The sequence below is a fragment of the Heterodontus francisci genome, chromosome 32, assembly GCF_036365525.1.
Source record: "Heterodontus francisci isolate sHetFra1 chromosome 32, sHetFra1.hap1, whole genome shotgun sequence".
In the NCBI taxonomy this organism is placed as follows: domain Eukaryota; kingdom Metazoa; phylum Chordata; class Chondrichthyes; order Heterodontiformes; family Heterodontidae; genus Heterodontus; species Heterodontus francisci.
In genome coordinates, this window is record NC_090402.1 from 6827211 (window position 1) to 6848118 (window position 20908).

The 20908-nt window shown below is 43.1% G+C and overlaps 2 protein-coding genes across 5 annotated transcripts in view; one reads left to right on the forward strand and one right to left on the reverse strand.

Annotated features, from left to right (window-relative positions):
* Positions 1 to 1857: 1857 nt before the first annotated feature.
* zdhhc12a (zinc finger DHHC-type palmitoyltransferase 12a) lies at positions 1858 to 14009 on the forward strand. Its single transcript, XM_068012113.1, has 5 exons — positions 1858 to 2144; positions 4941 to 5077; positions 5482 to 5589; positions 7534 to 7700; positions 10107 to 14009. Exons 1-5 carry the CDS (start codon positions 2048 to 2050, stop codon positions 10420 to 10422), a joined length of 825 nt encoding a protein of 274 aa, XP_067868214.1. The 5' UTR covers positions 1858 to 2047; the 3' UTR covers positions 10423 to 14009.
* A 1641-nt stretch (positions 14010 to 15650) lies between these two features.
* The window catches only part of LOC137347587 (serine/threonine-protein kinase N2-like), a 40099-nt gene continuing 34841 nt past the window's right edge, over positions 15651 to 20908 (reverse strand). For all 4 annotated transcript variants that reach the window (XM_068012109.1, XM_068012110.1, XM_068012111.1 and 1 more), the window contains 4 exons: positions 19208 to 19350; positions 18102 to 18209; positions 17891 to 17971; positions 15651 to 17754 (listed from right to left, as the gene is read on the reverse strand). In XM_068012109.1, the coding sequence (XP_067868210.1) occupies positions 17554 to 17754; positions 17891 to 17971; positions 18102 to 18209; positions 19208 to 19350 (533 nt within the window). In that variant the 3' untranslated portion in view covers positions 15651 to 17553. The remainder of the gene's footprint in view (positions 17755 to 17890; positions 17972 to 18101; positions 18210 to 19207; positions 19351 to 20908) is intronic.

The following is a 20908-nucleotide window of genomic DNA, read 5'->3' on the forward strand; positions in this document are numbered from 1 at the left end:
GTAGAAATAAACTATTTGCTCAGGGTCAGGGGGAGGTGGGAGGATGGGTGGGGGGAGGTGGGAGGATGGGGGGGGGAGGGGGGAGGATGGGGGGGGAGGGGGGGAGGATGGAAGGAGGAGGGGGGAGGATGGAGGGAGGGGGGAGGAGGAGGGGAGAGGATGGGGATGGGGGGAGGATGGGGGAGGAGGGAAGAGGGAGGATGGGGGAGGAGGGAAGAGGGGGGAGCATGGGGGAGGAGGGAAGAGGGAGGATGGGGGAGGAGGGAAGAGGGAGGATGGGGAGGAGGGAAGAGGGGGGAGGAGGGAAGAGGGGGGAGGATGGGGGAGGAGGGAAGAGGGAGGATGGGGGAGGAGGGAGGATGGGGGAGGAGGGGAGGGAGGATGGGAGAAGAGGGAGGATGGGGGAGGAGGGAAGAGGATGGGGAGGAGGGAGGATGGGGGAGGAGGGAGGATGGGGGAAGAGGGAGGATGGGGGATGGGGGAGGGGGAGGAGGAGGGGGGAGGGGGATGGAGGAGGAGGGGGGATGGAGGAGGGAGGGGGGAGGCGGGTGGAGGAGGGAGATGGGGGGGACGGGGAGAGGATAGGGGGGACGGGGAGAGGATAGGGGGGAAGGGGAGAGGATAGGGGGAGGAGGAGAGGATCGGGGGGAGGAGGAGAGGAAAGCGGAGAGGATAGGGGGGAGGGGAGAGGATAGGGGGAGGGGGGAGGGGGAGGAGGGGAGGTGAGAGGGGTTGGGGGAGGGAGGGGGTTGGAGCGAGGGGGTGGGGGAGGGAGAAGGGGAGGTTAGGGGTAAAGGGGAGGGGTGGGAAGGCGGGGTAAAGGGGAGGGGTGGGAAGGCGGGGTGAAGGGGAGAGGTGGGAAGGCGGGGTGAAGGGGAGGGGTGGGAAGGCGGAGTAAGAATGGGAGTCCAGAACAAGGAGGCATAACCTTATAATTAAAACTGGGCCATTCAGGGATGAAATCAGGAAACACTTCTTCACACAAAGGGTAGTGGAAATCTGGAACTCTCTCTCCCCAAAAAGCTGCTGAGGTTGCGGGTCAATTGAAAATTTCAAAATTGAGATTGATGGATTTTTTGTGGGTAAGGGTATTAAGGTGTGGGTAGATGGAGTAGATGTTAGCAACTTTCCAAACCCGTGACCTCTACCACCTAGAAGAAGGGCAGAAGACACAAGGAAACACCATCACCTGAAAGTTCCCCTCCAAGCCACACACTGTCCTGACTTGGAACTATATCGCCATTCCTTCATTATCACTGGATCAAAATCTTGGACCTACCTCCCTACTGGCACTGTGGACTGCAGCGGTTCAAGGTGACTTAACACCTTCACAAGGGCAATTAGGGATGGGCAATAAATGCTGACCTTACCAGCAATACCCACATCCCAAGAACAAAAAAAAAGTTGTTACAGATCAGACATGGTCCAACTGAATAGCAGAACGGGGTCGAGGGGCTGAATGGCCTCCTCCCATTCCTATGAAACAACAGTGTTACTAACCAAGCCAAAACTGACATTGTTCCCTGGAACTCAGCCCTCTGTTTGTTTGACTCATGGCGTTTATTATGTGAGTCATTCTACATTAACTAGAAATGCAGCCAAACAAGAAAAATAGTTTTTTTGTAGTTCTGTACCTTAAAGCTGTTTTATTAACCCCCAGTAATGAAATTTAATTTCCACCCATGTGATATAACACTTGTCCTGGTTGGATATAAATGTCATTGATTCACTAATGCAACCTTTCCATTCATGAGCTTCAAATATGTTCCAAGCTCCAGATCCCAGGAGCAGGGCAATCCAGTCCTGACCTTACCTCCAACCACATCTGGGACCCTGACCAATGAGAAGGCGGTTTACTGTCTCCCTGGAGATGGGCGGGTGCTGGGGCCTGACCTCAGCAAGGCCGCCGCGCTGCTCCCGTTTTTAGTTCAATTTCCCCCCGCCCTCTCCCCCCCTTCTCTGTCTCTCCGCCGATGCGGGAAGTGACGGCGGCATTGCCGCCGGGACGATGCGGTAGCAAAGACCGAGGATCGGCAGCGGCTCGGGAATGTTCCGGAACTTTCTCTCCACCGGCTTCCTGGTGCGGGCCGGGCACGCAGCGCTGACGTGGGCGGTGACGTTAGTTCTCTTCCTGTTTGAAACGGGTGAGGTCATGGTTGGACTGTACCTCTTGGAGGGACGAGACGAGGACAGTCAGGGCCGAAAAGGAAGGGGATTGTGTTCAGCATAAAATTATCCGATTTACTGGTTATTATTATTGTAAAATTTATCATTGATGCTATAATTACCATAAACAGGACTGTGTTTGCCTTTCTAAGAGTAATTCTATTTCTGTAAGTGTGTATTCTTCCTTTTAGTAAAGTGGTAGATCCTGTGAAGTACTACAACAACAACAACGTGTATTAGTGAAACTTTTTCAATGTAACAAATATAACGAAATACAAAGAGTGCCCCAACAACAACTTGTACTTATACAAAAAGCAAAAGGCAAGAAGAGCTCCTACAAGTATATCAAAAGGAAGAGAGTAGCTAAAGTTGTACCCTTAGAGGAAGAGACTGGGGAATTAATAATGGGAAACAAGGAAATGGCAGAGGCTTTGAACAGGTATTTTGTATCGGTCAACAAAGTGGAACACACCAAAAGCATCCAATAATAGTAGAAAATCAAGAGGCAAAAGGGAGGGAAGAATTTAAAACAATCACTATCACTGGAGGAAAACGTACTAGGAAGACGATTGGGTCTAAAGGCTGACAAGTCCCCTGGACCTGATAGCCTGCATACGAGGGTCTTAAAAGAAGTGGCTGCAGAGATAGTGGATGTATTGGTCGTAATCTTCCAAAATTCCTTAGATTCTGGTAATATCCACAAATGCAACACCTCTATTCAAGAAAGGGAGGCAGAAAGCAGGAAACAACAGGCCGGTTAGCCGAACATCTGTCATTAGGAAAATGATGGAATCCATCATTAATGAAATAGTAGCAGGACAGTTAGAAAATCATCATACAATCAAGCAGAGTCAACATGGTTTTGTGAAAGGGGAATCTTGTTTGACAAATTTATTAGGGTTCTTTGAGGATGTAACAAGCAGGGTCAATAAAGGGCAACCAGTAGATGTAGTGTATTTGGATTTCCAAAAGGCATTCGATAAGGTACCACATAAAAGGTTATTACATAAGATAAGAGCTCATGGTGTTGGGGGTGATATATTAGCATGGATAGAGGATTGGCTAATTAACAGGAAACAGAGTGGTGATAAATGGCTAATTTTCAGGTTGGCAAACTGTACCTAGTGGGGTGCCACAGGGATCAGTGCTGGAGCCTCAACTATTTACAGTTTATATTCATGACTTGGATGTAGGGACTGAGTGTATCGTAGCCAAAGTTGCAGACAATACAAAGATAGGTGGAAAAACAAGTTGTGAGGAGGATACAAAGAGTCTGCAAAGGGATATAGATAGGTTAAGTGAGTGGGCAAAAAATTGGCAGATGGAGTAGGATGTGGGAAAATATGAGTTTATCCACTTTGGTAGGAAGAATAGAAAAACAGCATATGTAAATGAAGAAAGACTACAGAAAGCTGCAGTACAGAGGTATCTGGATGTTTTTGTACAGAATCACAAAACGTTAGCATGCAGATACAGCAAGTAATTCGGAAGGCAAATAGAATGTTGGCCTTTATTGCAAGGGGGATGAAGTATAAAAGTACGGAAGTCTTGCTACAACTGTACAGGGCGTTTGTGAGACCACACCTAGAGGAATGTGTACAGTTTTGATCTCCTTATTTAAGGAAGGATATACTTGCATTGGAGGCAGTTCAGATAAGGTTCATTAAGTTGATTCCTGGGATGAAGAGGTTGTCTTATGAGGAAAGGTTGAGCAGGTTAGACCTGCATTCATCAGAAGAATGAGGTGATCTAATTGAAATTTTCAGATCCTGAGGGGGCTCGACAGGGTAGATGCTGAGAAGATGTTTCCACTCGTGGGGGAATCTAGAACTAGGGGGTAGAGTTTCAGAAAAGGGATCGCCCATTTAAGACAGAAATGAGGAGGAATTTCTCTGGGGGTTGTTATTCTTTGGAATTCTCTACCGCAGAGAGCAGTGGAGGCTGGGTCATTGAATATATTCAAGGCGGAGTTAGACAGATTTTTGATCTACAAGGGAGTCAAGGGTTTTTTTATTTTTTTATTTAGAGATACAGCACTGAAACAGGCCCTTCGGCCCACCGAGTCTGTGCCGACCAACAACCACCCATTTATACTAACCCTACAGTAATTCCATATGCCCTACCACCTACCTACACTAGGGGCAATTTATAACAGCCAATTTACCTATCACCTGCAAGTCTTTGGCGGTGGGAGGAAACCGGAGCACCCGGCGAAAACCCACGCAGACACAGGGAGAACTTGCAAACTCCGCACAGACGGTTATTGGGTGGGGACAGGCAGGAAAGTGGAGTTGAGGCTACGTTCAGATCAGCCATGATCATATTGAGTGGCGTAGTTGGCTCGTGGGGCTGAATGGCCCACTCCTCCTATTGCTTATGTTCTTATACTGCAGAAATCTGAAATAAAAATGGCTGAAAGAGTGAGATGAGGTCTGATGGGGGGAGGCTCATCTGGAGCATGAACACCAACATGGACCAGATGGGCTGAATGGCCTGTTTCTGTGCTGTAGACTCGATGTAATTTGATGTACTATGTTAAAGATGCTATATAAATGCAAGTTGTTATAAAAACAGGAAATGCTGGAAAGACTCTGATGAAAGGTCATTGTTAATTCAGTTTCTCTCTCCACAGATGCTGCCTGACCTGCTAGGTATTAGGCTGCTCTGTTTCCTACAACTACTTTATAAGTACTTCATTGGTTGTAAAAGACTTTGTGTCCTGAGGTATTCGAAGGTACTATATAAATGCATATCTTTCTTATTGATGATTACAGATCTGAGGCGGAGTGAGGAGCATGGCGAGTTCCTCCAGCCAGTTGCCTTTGTGCTTCTGGTTTTCTGTTCGATGTTACTGTACTTCATCACCTCCCTCATGGACCCAGGATACGTCACATTTGATGATGAACTAAAGGTAAATTAGTCTCTGTCCAACATAAGCTGCGAGGGGTAGGCAGGGCTGCATGATTCCCCAGAGCAGCCAAAGAAAGTTGTCTTCTCCAGAAAAAATGTTACTCATTACATAGAATTTACAGCACAGAAACAGACCATGCAACCCAAATGCTCCACACGAGCCTTCTCCCACTCCACTTCATATCACCGTATCCTTCTTATTCCTTTCTCCCTCCTGTACTTAACTAGCTTCCCCTTAACTGTGTCCATACTATTCGCCTTAACCACTCCCTGTGATAGTGAGTTCACTAATGTTCACTTGCTTGTTTGACATGAAAATTTTTAAAAAAGAAATGAAATGCTCTGAATGATATTTTAAAGATTTTGAGTTTTCCATTTCCTGATCTTTTTGCTGGTTGCTCACAGGGCCAGGTTGCTCGATGGAATCAGGGTACTGGGGATGAGAAGGAGCAGATGATTCCTGTGGTACAGAAAGCACAGAGACTGAGGCGCTGTGGCTACTGCATGGTCCAGGTGGGATTTCTTTCCTTAGGCTTTTTAATAAAAAAAAAAATTGCTTCTGTGTTTTGACCAAATGAAAATTCATCATCTGAATGAAGAGAAAGACTTGCATTTCTATAGTGCCTTTCATGACCCAAGGGAGCCCCAAAATGCTTTACAGCCAGTGAAGTACTTTAAGTGGAGTCACTGTTGTAATGTAGGAAACGCGGCAGCCAATGTGCGCACAGCAAGCTCCCAAAAAAACAGCAGTGATAATAGAATTATAGAATTGTACAGCACAGAAAGAGGCCATTCGGCCCATCATGCATGTGCCAGCTATTTGAGCCATCAAAACTTTCAACAACATTCTGTTGTGAAAAAAAATTTCTTTCAGTATTTACCACTACATTTACATTTCAAAAATGTTTTAAAGTACACATTAAAGGCGTTTCCCATTGAAAGGAAAGAAAGAGCCTAAAAAGATGGGTTGCTGCATTATCCAAATCCTCTTAGTAATCTGAAATGGTTTCCCCGTAGAGTTGATCCAAAACTGTCAACAAATATCTATTAAAAAGGTGTTTTTCATAAGATGCTCACCCCATTCATTTTGCAAATAGCTCCAGTTTTTGTAAAGTACTATTTTCCACCTGGTCTCATAGATCTGGTGCACAATATCCTCCACACAAAGGAATGGGTGGCTTGCTTCCAGACCTTTGCTTTTATGGTTTCATTAACTGGCCATTAGGAATTTTGTGAAAGTAGCTTTGGATGGGGTTTGAAACTCAACCTTTTAATTTCCCCATTCTCTTGATCCACACCTCAGCAGTGCTCCCTGGTGGCACAGTTAAGGCAGACGACTTTCTACCATGGGAAAGCCTGAGCACAGACTTGCATTCCATCAACTTGAACTCTGCTGCCAGAAAGGCTCAAAATAATAATAATGACCAGATAATCTGTTTTAGTGATTTAGGTTGAGGGATAAATATTGAGCCCCCCTGCTCTTCTTCGAAATAGTGCCATAGGATCTTTTATGTCTACCTGGGAGGGTAAACAGGGCCACAGTTTAACATCTCATCTGAAAGATGTGCAGCGTTCTCTTAGTACTGCACAGCATTAAATTGTATAATAATGATCAGTCTGAATATTGCTTATTGATTCTAGTGGACCTCTTGTAGAGCTGCTCCTGGTGAAATGTGATCGGTTTTTCTTCACTTCTGTCAATAAGAAACTGCAATGCTCGAAGCATGATACAGGAAGTGTGATATGACATGGGAAATTGTACCTTGTTTAATCTGGTTAGATAGGTGTAGTCTGTTCCTAATTTAATACCAAAGAATCATTAATTTGTATTTTCCTATCTGGCACTGATTAACTTGCTGTGAATCTCCAGCATTTCCTCATTTTATTTTAAATTTACAGTATTCACAATTTTGTTGTAAATTTGATTTATTATTGCCATGGTGAGATTTGATCCTGCGACCTCTGGGTTTACCAGAACCAGGCACAAAAATTTTAATAATCGAAACACTACATTAGGTAAACTTTGCCAATTGCTACAGAGCAGCCAATTAGAACAATTTGCATTGATATAGCACCTTTAATGTAGTATAACGTCTCAGGATGCTTCACAGGAGCATAAGTCAGACAAAATTTGACACCGAGCCACATAAGGAGATAAAAGAATAGGAAAGGGTAGGTTTTAAGGTGGGTCTTGGAGGAGACAGAGATGGAGAGATTTAGAGAGGCTATTTCAGAGCTTAGGGCCTCGGCAACTGAAGGCACAGCTATCAATGCTGCAGCGATTAAAATCGGGGTTGTTCAAGGGGTCAGAATTGGAGGACCGCAGAGATCTGAGGGTTGTAGGGCTGGAGAGAGAGGGAGAGGCAAGGGCATGGAGGAATTTGAAAACAAAATGAGAATTTTAAAATTGGGGTGTGAAAAAAAACAAAATGTCATGAGAATCCTTTGTTCCAGCAGCAGCCCATGCGTTCCAAGCACTGCCAGTCCTGTCAGCATTGTGTGCGTCGATACGACCACCATTGCCCTTGGATTGAGAACTGCGTGGGGGAGAGGAACCATCGCTTTTTTGTGCTCTACCTGACAACGCAACTCGCTGTCCTGTTGTGGGCCTTCCACATTGCCTGGTAAGAGTCTGTGTGAACTTATACCATGCAGGTTATGATAGGTGGGTGGGTTTTAGTGTATGAGAGAGAGAGCTGGGATATCTTGCGATTCTTCCCTTTCGATTTTAAGCATCAAGCCTTTTGCTGGTTGAGATTTTTCTGTTGGACATAGGAACATAGTTACATAGGAACTGGAGGAGGCCATTCAGCCCCTCGAGCCTGTTCCGCCATTCAGTTAAATCATGGCTGACCTGTATCTTAATTCCATCTACCCACCTTGGTTCTGTAACCCTTAATACCCTTATCCAACAAAAATCTATCAATATTTATGGAGAGGGAAACAGAGTTAATGCTTCAGGTCTGAAACGTTAACTCTGTTTCTCTCTCCACAGATGCTGCCAGACCTGCTGAGTATTTCCAGCATGTACTGTTTTTATTTCAGATTTCCAGTATCTGTAGTATTTTGCTTTTATAAAAAATCTATCGATCTCAGTTTTAAAAATTTCAGTTGACTCCCTGGCATCAACAGCTTTTTGGGGGAGGGAGTTCCAGATTTCCACTTCCCAGTGGACTGCAGATGGAGATGGACTTGATGGGCCAAATAGCCACCTCTGCATCATAATGACTATAATGTCTGAGAGTATGATATCGTAATCATTCCAATGTTAAGCCCACCAAACCTCTGTCCATGTGTCTCCCTACAAGCGACCTTAGTCTAATCCCACTCTCCTGATTACTTCCTCTCATATCCCTCTTTTTCATGTAACTATCTAATTTCCTCTTTAAAATTATTTATGGACTCTGTTTCAGTAACAGTTTGCGCCAGAAAATTCCACATTCTACCCACATCATGGAAAGATCTTTTGTCTAACCGCCCTTTAATTTGTTTTGCAATTATCTTCAATTAGTGCTCTCTCCTTACAGTCCCACTAACCAGTGGAAACAAGATCAACATTATTTACTTTATTGTAGCTCAGCCTGATCTTGAAGATCTCGTCTTTTGTCACAGCTCAACCTTCTCAGCTGTAGTGGGAGGGAAAATACTCCTAATGTCTCAAGTTTCTGTTTATAACCCCACAATCCCTGGTACCCTCCCAATGAGTCTACACTGCATCTTTCCCATTACTTTTCTACCTTTCCTGTAACAAAACTGTATACAGTTCTCCAAGCTGTGGCCCGACTAAAACCTTTTTTTTTTGGATTTTTATATAGCACTGAAACAGGCCCTTTGGCCCACCGAGTCTGTGCCGACCAACAACCACCCATTTATAGCTTCCTGATGCCATAGCCCACGGGAACCAGTTTGGAGGCACCCCAAACTAAGCCATCCATTATCACTGAACGTACGCATTCTTCCAATTTGGACATGTCAGTTTCATCATCCCATGGTTTCACATCCAGCAAAATAGATGATTTAGCTAAGAGCGCTGGCCTTGCGCAGTTCAATATTACCCTCCTCACTTTAGTACTGTATACCTCTAGATACTGTTTGCCTTTGTTTTCATCCTTATTAAGGCGTGTAAAAGGCAGTATTACTCAATCACGATCATAACTTTTCTCCAAATAAAAATGAATGCTACACATTGTACAGAATCAGTAGTGGCAATGGTGCCTCTGAAAGGTTTCTCAGCTGCTGTAAGTCACCATTTGTCATCTCCATTTCCACTTGTGGAAGAGTCCAAAACTGGAGGCCATCGATATAAGATAGTCAGTAATAAATCCAATCGGGAATTCAGATGAAAACTCTTTACCCAGAGAGTGGTGAGAATGTGGAACTGGCTGTCACAGGGAGTGGTTGAGGTGAATAGCATAGTTGCATTTAAGGGGAAGCTAGATTAGCACATGAAGGGGAAAGGAATAGGTGGTTATATTGGAGGGGTGATATGAAGTAAAGTGGATGGAGGCTCATGTAGTCCATAAACACCAGCATCAAGCAGATGGGCCACATGGCCTTTTCTGTGTAATTCCATCCTATAACCTCTCTTTATTGCACCTATTATAGAAATGCAACTTTTATTTTACTAACACTTTTCATAATCTTGGGCCATCCCAAAGTACTTAAGTACTTTTTGAAGTGTAGTCATTATTGTAATGTAGGAACCACATCAGCCAATTTGTGCAAAGGGCAATGAGATAATGACAGGAATGGGGCTGAGGGATAAATATTGGCCCAGGACATTAGGGAGAACTTTTTCATGTCTACTCAAGTGGAAAGATAGGGTCTTGGTTCAACATCCCATCCAAAAGACCCCCTCAGTATTGCCCTCCAACAGTGCAACACTCCCTCAGTACAGTATCAGCCTAAATTTTTGTGCTCAAGTCTCGAGTGGGGCTCGAACTCACAACTTCTTAAGAGGCAAGAGTGCTACCCACTGAGCAGTGGCTAATACCTGTACAATTTTTTAATGTTATTGTTCTTACTCTCAGGTCAGGGTTCCATACTGAGGCTGCGTGGAAAGACTGGCTCCATGTTAACACATTACTACTGTTGGCATTTATCATCATCATCATTTTCACTGTGGTAGTGATGCTGCTGCTGGTGTCGCACTTATACCTAGTGTCCAACAACACCACAACGTGGGAATTCATGTCTCGCCATCGCATTTCTTACCTCAAACACTGCGGCTCGGAGGAGAACCCATTTGACCAGGGCATATTCGGGAATCTGTGGACCTTTTTCTGCGTGTGCAAGACGGTTGTGTGGGAAAGGATTTATTTTCGAGCTGAGGACGAGCTGGTTTAGTGAGTGGGACATTTTTAACGTGGACTCTACTCTGCAATTCCCATTTTGTTTTTCTGCCTTACTGGAATTGTATTTATTGTGGGTGATCTCATAACATCCATGTTTTCTCCAACATGCCACTTAGTCTCAGAAGCGGTGGGAGATCCTTCCCTCATTGAGGGATGGGGTGGTGGTGATGATTGGACATTCTCCACAGAAACATAATGGCAGTAAAATGCCCCACAGAGTAAGGAGAGGGGTGATAGATTATCCCCCCTCTCCTCCTCCACAGCTCTTTTTCCCTTTTTCCTCCCCACCCCTCCCTCCCTGGTTCTGGGAGGAAGTATTGCTGTTATGAAATCATCCTTTATTAATTAAATTGATAAAATATGCACTGATTGCTCAGTTATCTAACAAAACGCACTTTTAATGCAGTAGTTTTTGATACTTTAATAAAAATAAGAGTAGCTCTAAGTTTCTTTTGGATGCTCTGAAACAGTAATCATTTAACAGTGATCGCTAACCTAATGATCTGAAATTTTGACAATAGCTGCATTGAATAATATCTCTCTGCAGGAACTCCTTTGCTGATACCTTAATGTGCTTAAAATTTAATGAACACCATCAATCTCCGAACCTTTATAAAATATTTGTATGATGCCTGTTGACCAGGTGTAAAAACGTTCAAAAATCTAAAGGAATTTTGGAAAAAAATTACCTAGATGTACAGAAATCTACCAGACCACTTTAGTCAGGTGAATTTATATGCTGTGCTCATTTGCAAAACTTATAAATTATGATGTTTGAACTGAAGTCAGAAATTCGGACTTACATCAGCTATGGTTCAGAGGATAGTACTCACTGCTCTGAATCAGAAGTTTGTGGGTTTAGTACCACTCCAGAAACTTGAACACAAAATTTAGGCTGACACTCTAGTGCAGTACTGAGGGGTCACGAGTTCAAAGTGAGGGGGGAAAAGTTTAGGGGGGATATGCGTGGAAAGTTCTTTACGCAGAGGGCGGTGGGTGCCTGGAACGCGTTGCCAGCGGAGGTGGTAGACGCGGGCACGATAGCGTCTTTTAAGATGTATCTAGACAGATACATGAATGGGCAGGAAGCAAAGAGATACAGACCCTTAGAAAATAGGCGACAGGTTTAGATAGAGGATCTGGATCGGCGCATACTTGGAGGGCCAAAGGGCCTGTTCCTGTGCTGTAATTTTCTTTGTTCTTTAGAATGATTCAGTCAGTGGTGCCGTCTTTCAGATGAGACGTTAAACCAAGGCTCTGTCTACCCTCTCAGGTGGGCATAAAAGATCCCATGGCAGTATTTCAAAGAAGAGTTAGGGAGTTCTCCTTGGTCTCGTGGGCCAATATTTATCCCTTATCCCATATCATCAAAACAGATTATCTGGTCATTATCACATTGCTGATTGTAGGAGCTTGCTGTGTGCAAATTAGCTGCCATTTTTCCTACATTACAACAGTGACCACACTTCAAAAGTACTTCCTTGACTGTAAAGTACTTTGGGACTCCTGAGGTTGTGAAAGGCACTATAGAAATGGAAACTCTTTTAAAAAGCTCATGATCGCTAATGTGGCAAGAGGGATCATCAATGAAGATTGTTCTATATTAGGTATTCAACAATGGATGGAACACTAATCCCCATTGTGACTACTGACCAGCCAGGAGACTCTGTGTAGGAAGCACACTGTGCAGTTCCTGCTGTCTCTTCAGTACCATGACATGCTAAGAATGAACAGCTGAATGAACCCTGCTCGAATTTCAACCCAAAACCACCTAGCCCTGAGCACAACGCTCAACATATCAATCTACCCAAATTGGCACAACGGTATTTGTAGCAGTACTGGTATTAGCACAGTCACATCTGCCCCGAGCATATTTTATTAGTTTTTATTTTGTTTAAGGGTCATTTTCTCTCCTAATTAATCATAGAATCATATGGTACAGAAAGAGGCCATTCAACCCATCGTACCTCTGCCACTTGTTTTAAAAAAGGAGCAGTCCAGCTCGTGCCACTCCCGATTTTTTTCCCCATAGGGCATTGAAAGCAGAGCTTTCAGGCAGTGCATGCCAGATGATAACTTTTACTGCATTTAAAAAAAAAAAAATTCTCATCTCCCTCCTGCTTATTTTACTAATTACTTGAAATCTCTGTCCTTGGTACTCTCTTGCTACTGGAAACAGTTTCTCTCTCTAGTTTATCAAAACCCCTCAAAATGTTGAAAATTTCTTTTAAACCTAAAGTTTATACTCACTTTTTCTGCTACATTCATAGGTACAGGAGTCTCCTCTGTCATTTTATTGGCTGTGGTAGTTTGTATATGTTTACTTCTAATTGTCTGTCTTCCCATAAATCTACCTCCCTTCTAAACATGTGAATTTACATGCATTCTTGCACTTCTTTGAAGATAGGAACAGGAGTAGGTCATTTAGCCTCTCAAGCTTGTGCCGCCATTCACTATCATGGCTGATCTGCAACCTAACTCCATATACCCACCTTTGCCTCATACCTTTGGATATTTTCTTTCAAATCATCTTGACTCGAATTCAGAGATTACATACCCTGGTGTTTCTTGAGGCCATGTATCCCACAGCTCAGGGACTGCTCCAAGAGGACAATCCTCTTCAGCCTGCTGAAGGAATATTTTCCTTTTCATCACATCAAGATTCAGCACCAAGTCCTGTCCAACCATCACCACTGTGCTCTTTGACCTACATCAGCTTCGAGTCCAACAAGGACTCAACTTTAAAATTCTCAATCTTGTTTTTAAATCCCTTCATGCCCTCACCACCTCTATAACTTCCTCCAGCCCTCCAACCCTCAGAGGTCTCTGCTCCTCTAATTCTGACCTCTTAGGCATCCCCAATTTCCATCGGTGCACCATTGGTGGCCATGCCTTCAGCTGTCAGACCCCAAGCTCTGCAACTCCCTTATATCCTCCCGTTTCCTTTAAGATGCTCCTTAGAAACCGCTCTATATGGCTTGGTGTCAAATTTTATTATGCTCACATGAAGCACCTTGGGAGGTTTTAAGATGTTAAAGGCACTGTATAAATGCAAGTTGCTGTTATACCATGTAGAACACCATAGATCCTTTTGTGATGTATTAACTTTGCCTTTCAGAATTTGATTTGTACCTGTTACTCATCCACACCTCCCTACAAGTTTATTTTAAGGAAGCATTCCACTCTAGCCTCAACCTGCTGTGCAAGTAAACAGGTTCACATAGTACAGAAGGTCTGCAGTGAAATCCAAAGTATTGCATTGTACTCAAGTAGTAACAGAGAAAATTGGTCAGTGCATTTCACCCAGTAATGAGAAATTAGTGTGTCACCAGCAAGTATTTAATTCTGCCCATCTTGGTCACCGCTCAGTTTCAGTCCCAATCAGTTAGTAATGTTTGTCGTTGTTGACATTCAAATATTGAACATGTCCAATGGGAAATTGGTGAAGAATGATTATATGTGCCTCAAAATATGTCCCTATAGATCCAAATCTCAAAATAGCAGTGATGCCTCTGAATCTCTTAATATGGATCATGAAAAGTTAGGGACCGAATTGTTCAAATTTATCATGATTTCAAACACTGGCCATTTATTTAGTCTGAAATTTAAAATGGCACAATCTGATTCACATTAAGCCAGCAGATCAAGAGTGCAGACATCATGCTTCAGATTTTGATTAGCTATCAACTGTCAGCAGATGTATAGATAGGTCTATAAAATAATAGAGCTAGATAGAATCCTGTTGAGATTATTTCAATTTACCAGAATGGGGAAGATGTAGAGAAGAGTTTAAAATTGACAAGAGTAGGCATAGACTATATGTTGGGTGGTTCTTTTCCAGATTAGTGAGCCTCTGAAAATGTGTTGTGGTGGGTGCTAACTCGACCTTAACAAGGGTAGTTGCAGTGAGTGGGAGTGCTCAGCACAGCAGCTTTGTGGTTTATCAGTTTGTTTAAAAATATCATGCTGAGTTTCACAGATGACAGCTGCTGAAGCAGGAACGTGCTTCCCAACAGATTTGGGGTTGTCCGGCGGGTTTTAAAAAAAATCTGTGAAATTAACAGCGCAATGTTTTAAAAGGGCTGCCATGCAGGAAGACAAAGGGACATTTCCCATCTCCACTCATGGAGCCCTGGTGTGGATGAGGAATGGCCACGGGCCGGATGGAAACCTTTGGCAGCCTGTATGTTGGACAACCCTGGCGTAGAACATAAGAAATGACAGGAGTAGACCATACAGCCCCTCAAGCCTGCTCCGTCATTCAATACAATCATGGCTGACCTGCCTCAACTCCACTTTCCGACCTGTTGCCCACATCCCTTGATTTCCCAAGAGACCAGAAATCTGTCTATCTCAGCCTTAGATATACTCAACAATGGACCATCCACAACTCTCTGGGGTAGAGAATTTCAAAGATTCACAACCCTTTGAGTGAAGAAGTTTCCCTTCATCTCAATCCTAAATGATCCCTTATCCCTAGCCAGAGAAAAAACTTCAGTGTCTACCCTGTCAAGACCCTTCAGAATCTGGTTTGTTTCAATTACCTCTCATTCTTCTCAACAAGAATATTCAGCCTATCATAGGTCATCCCTCTCATCCCAGGAACCAATCTAGTGAACCTTCGCTATACTGCCTCCAAGGCAAGTATATCCTTCCTCAAATATGGAGACCAAAATTGTACACAGTATTACAGGTGTTGTCTCACCAAAGCCCTTATAATTATAGCAAGACTTCTTTGTTCTTGTACTCGAATCCCCTTGCAATAAAGCCCAACATGCCATTTGCCTTCCTAATTGCTTGCTGTACCTGCATGCTAACTTTGTGTTCCTTGTACGAGTACATCCAAGTCTTTCTACAACATTTAGAAGTTTCACACCTTTTAAAAAGCATTCTATCCTGTTCTTACTACCATAGCGAATAATCTCACACTTCCCCACATTATACTCCATCTGCCACCTTGTTACCCACTTAACCTGTGTACATCTCTTTGCAGCTTCTTTGTGTCCTCTTCACAGCTCACATTCCCACCTAGCTTTGTATCAACAATCATATAGAAGCGTCTCTATAGATAATACCTGGTCAGGTTTCAATCGCTTGAGGGGGTTAGAGAAATTTTCCAGAGTATTTTTTCCTCTCGTTGCCTTCTGTTATGTACATGTGTAGCCGCAGGTAATTGTTATTTGTAAGCCTATGGATTTAACAGTATCTCAGGAATGCGTGCTTAATTCTCTTTAATTTTACAGTAGTGAATTTATCAAAATACAAGCCATAAATTGCAATAAATATGAACAATGTGCTTTCTTAAAATGGAAGGTCCTATCAATCTGCATAGTGTTTTTCATACAAAATTAATCTTAAATATATCTATATATAAAGTACATTGCTTAAGCAAATAGCTGGATATTTTTCCTTCATAATAATAGTAGTACTCCTGGATTTCAGAATTATGTTTTAAATTCTTGCTCAATCAAATAGTTCCACTTACCCATCCCCTGGACTACATGCCACCTGTGGCTGGAAGGTGGGGCCTGCAGCCTGCTCAGAAGCCTCTACCACTGGGAGTATTTAACGCCAGCCCAAAGATGAATCTGCCCCAGATTTTTTTTTTTTGCATCCTTGGAAAGTACCCAACCTCCCACTCGCAGATGATCAAGATCAGGAAACACAGATATGGGGGGGTAGTGGGAGCTTGAGATCACATCCTTCATTCCTGCTGCACCTTCATCTCAGGTCATTTAATATCAGTGCTCTACTTTTCTCTTCCTAACCTTTGCTGAGTTTATAAACATGTTTACGAACTAAATAAAAGCCACATACAGAAGAAGCTATTTCAGTAGGTGTTTAAAGTTAAGTGCAATTGTTTAAAAAAGGACTTATTTCCCCCACAAAGCCAAGCTGGAGTTAGAAAGCATACAAGACAGCGAGCTGGAGCTTGAACAATGAGCAGATGTGATTCCTGGACTCAACAGTGCTGCTGTGGAGACAGACAAGACATATTCCCTGCAGGCAGGGAAAAGGAATGTCAGAGAGCCACGGGCACACACTGAACTGTCCTTGCAGCTTTCCAGCCTGTCCTCTCCACTTTGGCAGTCCAGTGTTCTGATCACCTTGGTGTGTCATGCAGGGAGAAAAAAACAAAAAGGCCTTCACAAAATAAGTTAAAAGGCTACTTAATATATCCAGAGGCATCAGAGTGAAACAAATAGAAAAAGGAGGCAGAAAAATATACTTGCCAGTTTGAGAGTGGGGGACGGAGAGAGGACAAGTGAACAAACTCCTTACAATTAATTAACCTCCACCTGGTCAAAACAGTAAATTTTATAACTGACCATGTGGAATTTTACTGTGGTTACAAGGTTACAAAGTTCAAATCCTCCCAATTCACATCCAAATTTGCCTGCAATAATTAGTGATGTGGCCCAGTTGTCACTGCATGGCACTGTACATGAAGGGGGGGGGGGGGGGAAATTGATGGGGCCAGTCTTGCTCCAGAGAAAGATCCCCGGATCATAGAACAATGATGATGGCAGCTTTAGGAGATAGAGGATTGGATAAGGCACAGGTGTTGGGGGACAGGTGTGTACAATTTATTACTGCAACCATTTCCCAAAGTGTCAAAATTGTGGAAAAGTGCTTGCAGCAGGAACTTCCTTTAAAGCAGGAGGCCACTAATGGACTTGCTTTTTAAAGACACCAACAATGGTATACATTTGAATAAAAACTTTGACGTAGCAACCCTTTTGTTTGCCCCAACCTTAACATTATGATTTAGTTTATCTCAATTCAAGTGCATCTGTTGCCATAGGAGCTACATCTTCCCAATATGGTGTATAGTTCATTTCTTATCTGATGAATAATTCTATCAATTCCCTGTAATGATTAAGGTTCACACATTGATTCTAGAAAAGGAAATAAAATACATTCATAGAATGAAACTTTGGCAGTCCAGTGTTCTGATCACCTTGGAAACTAAATGTCAACATTCAAATTGCCATGAGAGTGCGCAGAAAATGTTTCAAACATTGTGGCCACAAGAGCTTCAATTCGTCCTATAGCAAGCACTCTGCTTTCTCACAAGGTGCAACATATCAGTACATTTGAGCTCTACAAGTCAGTCATCTTGTTAAAGATCAGCCATGCAGTCAAACCCTTCAAACATTGCTTGTTCCTGTGCAGTTAGTGGCCGTAAGTCACAAAATGATGAAAGGACCGGTGTCTGGGACGTGAACTCTGCATCAAAGTTTTGGACATCGGTTAGGCTGCTTATTTTTGGGACAAATGGTGGCTTTGCTTTTCGAGCTAACAGGGCTGCCCAGTCCACTTCCTGTGGAACAAAGTTACAGGTGAGAATGCCTGGGTGCTAGATGAAAAATTTAAAATAAAAAATGGAAACTACACAAGGCAAGTGAAAGCATCAAATTACATTCAGCATATCAATAATGCATGTATTTATTACTCACCCTGAAAAACAACTCTTTTTTCACCTCTTCTGCATCCTGATCACCAGCTCCCAGGCGACTTTCTGGATTCTTTCTCAGAAGCTAGAACAATCAGGGTGGATAAAAATGTCACATGAAACTCCTTGTTTACTTACTTTTCTGTTAGCCTCCTTCTCTTCCAATAGGCTGCACGCACGTAATAAAAAAAAATGTCCAATCTTGTCAGACTGACCTTTCTTATGGCTGAAATAGCCTCTGTTGAAAGGAATCGCGGATAGCGAACTTCATCATTGACAATGCTATCAAACACCTCGTCGTCATCATCTCCCGGAAAGGGGCACTGTTAAGCAACAAAATACACAATCACTTTCCACATTATATTAAAATAGAGTGGCCAGGCAAGGATCAGTGGTATATAAACTAATTTGTGTAACGGAAATTCGGAATCTTTTTAATTCTTGCATTTTCTTTACTACATGTTTCACTGCTGTTAAGTTTCATTTATAAATGTACCAAAAGGGAAGGAAAATAATTACTTTAAAATTGACAGCAAGTCAACCTTATCGTAGGTGGCTCAAGACTGGCACAATCAGAGATCTGGAGCAGATCTACCTGCCTTCTCAATGTTAATGTTTTTAAGAAAGCATTTATAAAAAATTAATCATGGGATGTGGGCATCACTGGCAAGGTCACAATTTATTGCTCATCCCTATTTACCCTCGAGAAGCTGGTGGCGAGCCATCTTCTTGAACCACTGCAGTCCATCATAGCTGTTTTTGATAGAACGGAGTAGCTTGCTAGGCCATTTCAGAAGGCAGTTAGGAGTCAACCACATTGCTGTGGGTCTGGAGTCACATATAGGCCAGACCAGGTAAGGGCAGCGGGTTTCCTTTCTTAAAAGGACATTAGTGAACCAGATGGGTTTTTACAACAATCCAGTAGTTTCATACTCACCATTACTGAGACTAGCTTCTCATTCCAGATTTATTTAATTCACTGAATTTAAATTCCCCAGCTGCCGTGGTGGGATTGAACTCTCGTCTCTGGATTGTTAGTCTATGGCTCTGATTGCTAGTCCAGTAACATAACCACTATGCTGCTATACCTGACAATTATATTCACTGGAATTAATTTAAATTCACAGGAGAACAGAGGAAGTTTGCTCCCTGTTCTCTGTTTTGTGAACAACGTGCAAGTTTGAGAAATCGGCACCAGATGACACTCCGATTTCCCCAGCACCTTCCCACAGCTGAAATCAAAAATTTGTCATCAGGAAAGGGGTTATCATAGGCATTAACCGGCACAGCACATTGCTCTAGGAAATGTCAAAGGTCTCACCTCTCCCACCAGCATTTCATAAATAAGGACACCCAGACCCCACCAGTCAACCGCCCGTGTGTATGAGGTCTCAGTCAGCACCTCCGGAGCCAGGAACTCAGGGGTCCCACAAAACGTGCTTGTGTGATCACCAGAACCCATTCCTGCAAGTAGACATGCTTCAGTTACTGTATTAAAAAGAAACTTGTAGGCTACAATGTATACAAGACAACAGCCTAGGAGGGTCACTCAGTCAGCCCTTGGTAGAGTTTAATTCCTTCAATATTATTTGCTATATATAAATGACTTGGATCTTGCAATACAGAGTAGAATTTCAAAATTTGCCGACAATACCAAACTTGGAGGAGTGTCAAACAGTGAGGGTGATACGAACTGCCTGCAACAGGACAGATAGGCTAGCAGAATAGGCAGACAAGTAGCTGATGGAACTTAATACTGACAAGTGTGAGGTGATGCATTCTGGCAAAAGGAATAGGGTGAGGCAATATAGACTTAATGGCACAGTTCTAAAAGTGTGTGTGCAGGAACATAGGGGCCTGGGGGTGCATGTGCAGCGATCTTTGAAGGTGGCAGGTCATATTGAGAGAGAGAGTGGTTAGTAAAACATATGGGATCTTGGGCTTCATAAATACAGGCATTAAGTACAAAAGCAGGGAAGTTATGTTGAATCTTTATAAAGCTCTGGTTGGGCCTCAACAGGAGTAGTGTGTCCAGTTCTGGTCACCACACTTTAGGGGGGATGCAAGGGTCCTTGAGGGTGCACAGGAGATTTACCAGAATGGTTCCAGAGATGGGAGATTTTAGTTACAAGGTTAGGTTGGAAAACCTGGAATTGTTCTCCCTGGAGCAAAAGGAGTTTTAGTTTTTTTTTAGAGATACAGCACTGAAACAGGCCCTTTGGCCCACCGAGTCTGTGCCGACCATCAACCACCCATTTTATACTAATCCTACACTAATTTCATATTCCTACCACATCCCCACCTGTCCCTATATTTTTCCCTACCAACTACCTATACTAGGGGTAATTGCTGATGGCCAATTTACCTATCAACCTGCAAGTCTTTGGCATGTGGGAGGAAACCGGAGCACCCAGAGGAAACCCACGCAGACACAGGGAGAACTTGCAAACTCCATACAGGCAGTACCTGGAGATTGAGGGGAGATTTGATAGAGGTATATAAAATTATTACAGGCTTAGATAAGTTAGACAAGGAAAAACTGTTCCCATTAACTGATGGTACAAAGACTAGGGGACACAAATTGAAGGTTTTGGGCAAGAGATGCAAGAGACGGATGTGAGGAAGAACTTTTTTTTTTAAAAAACGCAGCGAGTAGCAATGACCTGGAAATTGCTGCCTAGGAGGGTGGTGGAAGTGGAGAAAATAATTTCAAAAGGAAATTGGATGAACATTTGTAGGAAATAAACTTGCAGGGATTGAGTGGGGGAGTGGGACTGACTGGATTGCTTCACAAGAGCCGGCATGGACTTGCTGGGCCAAGTGGCCTCCTATGCTGTATATGACTATGAGTATATATTTAAAATTGAGAATCACTCTAGTGTGACATAAACCTCAATTTGGGCTGCGGCACATCATTAAGGTGATTGGCAAATGTTGCCTCTGGTTCATGAGAAAAAACTACTTCAATGCAATAGAGTGACTAGGAATTGGAATGCACAGTCTGATAGATATCTCCCAGGAA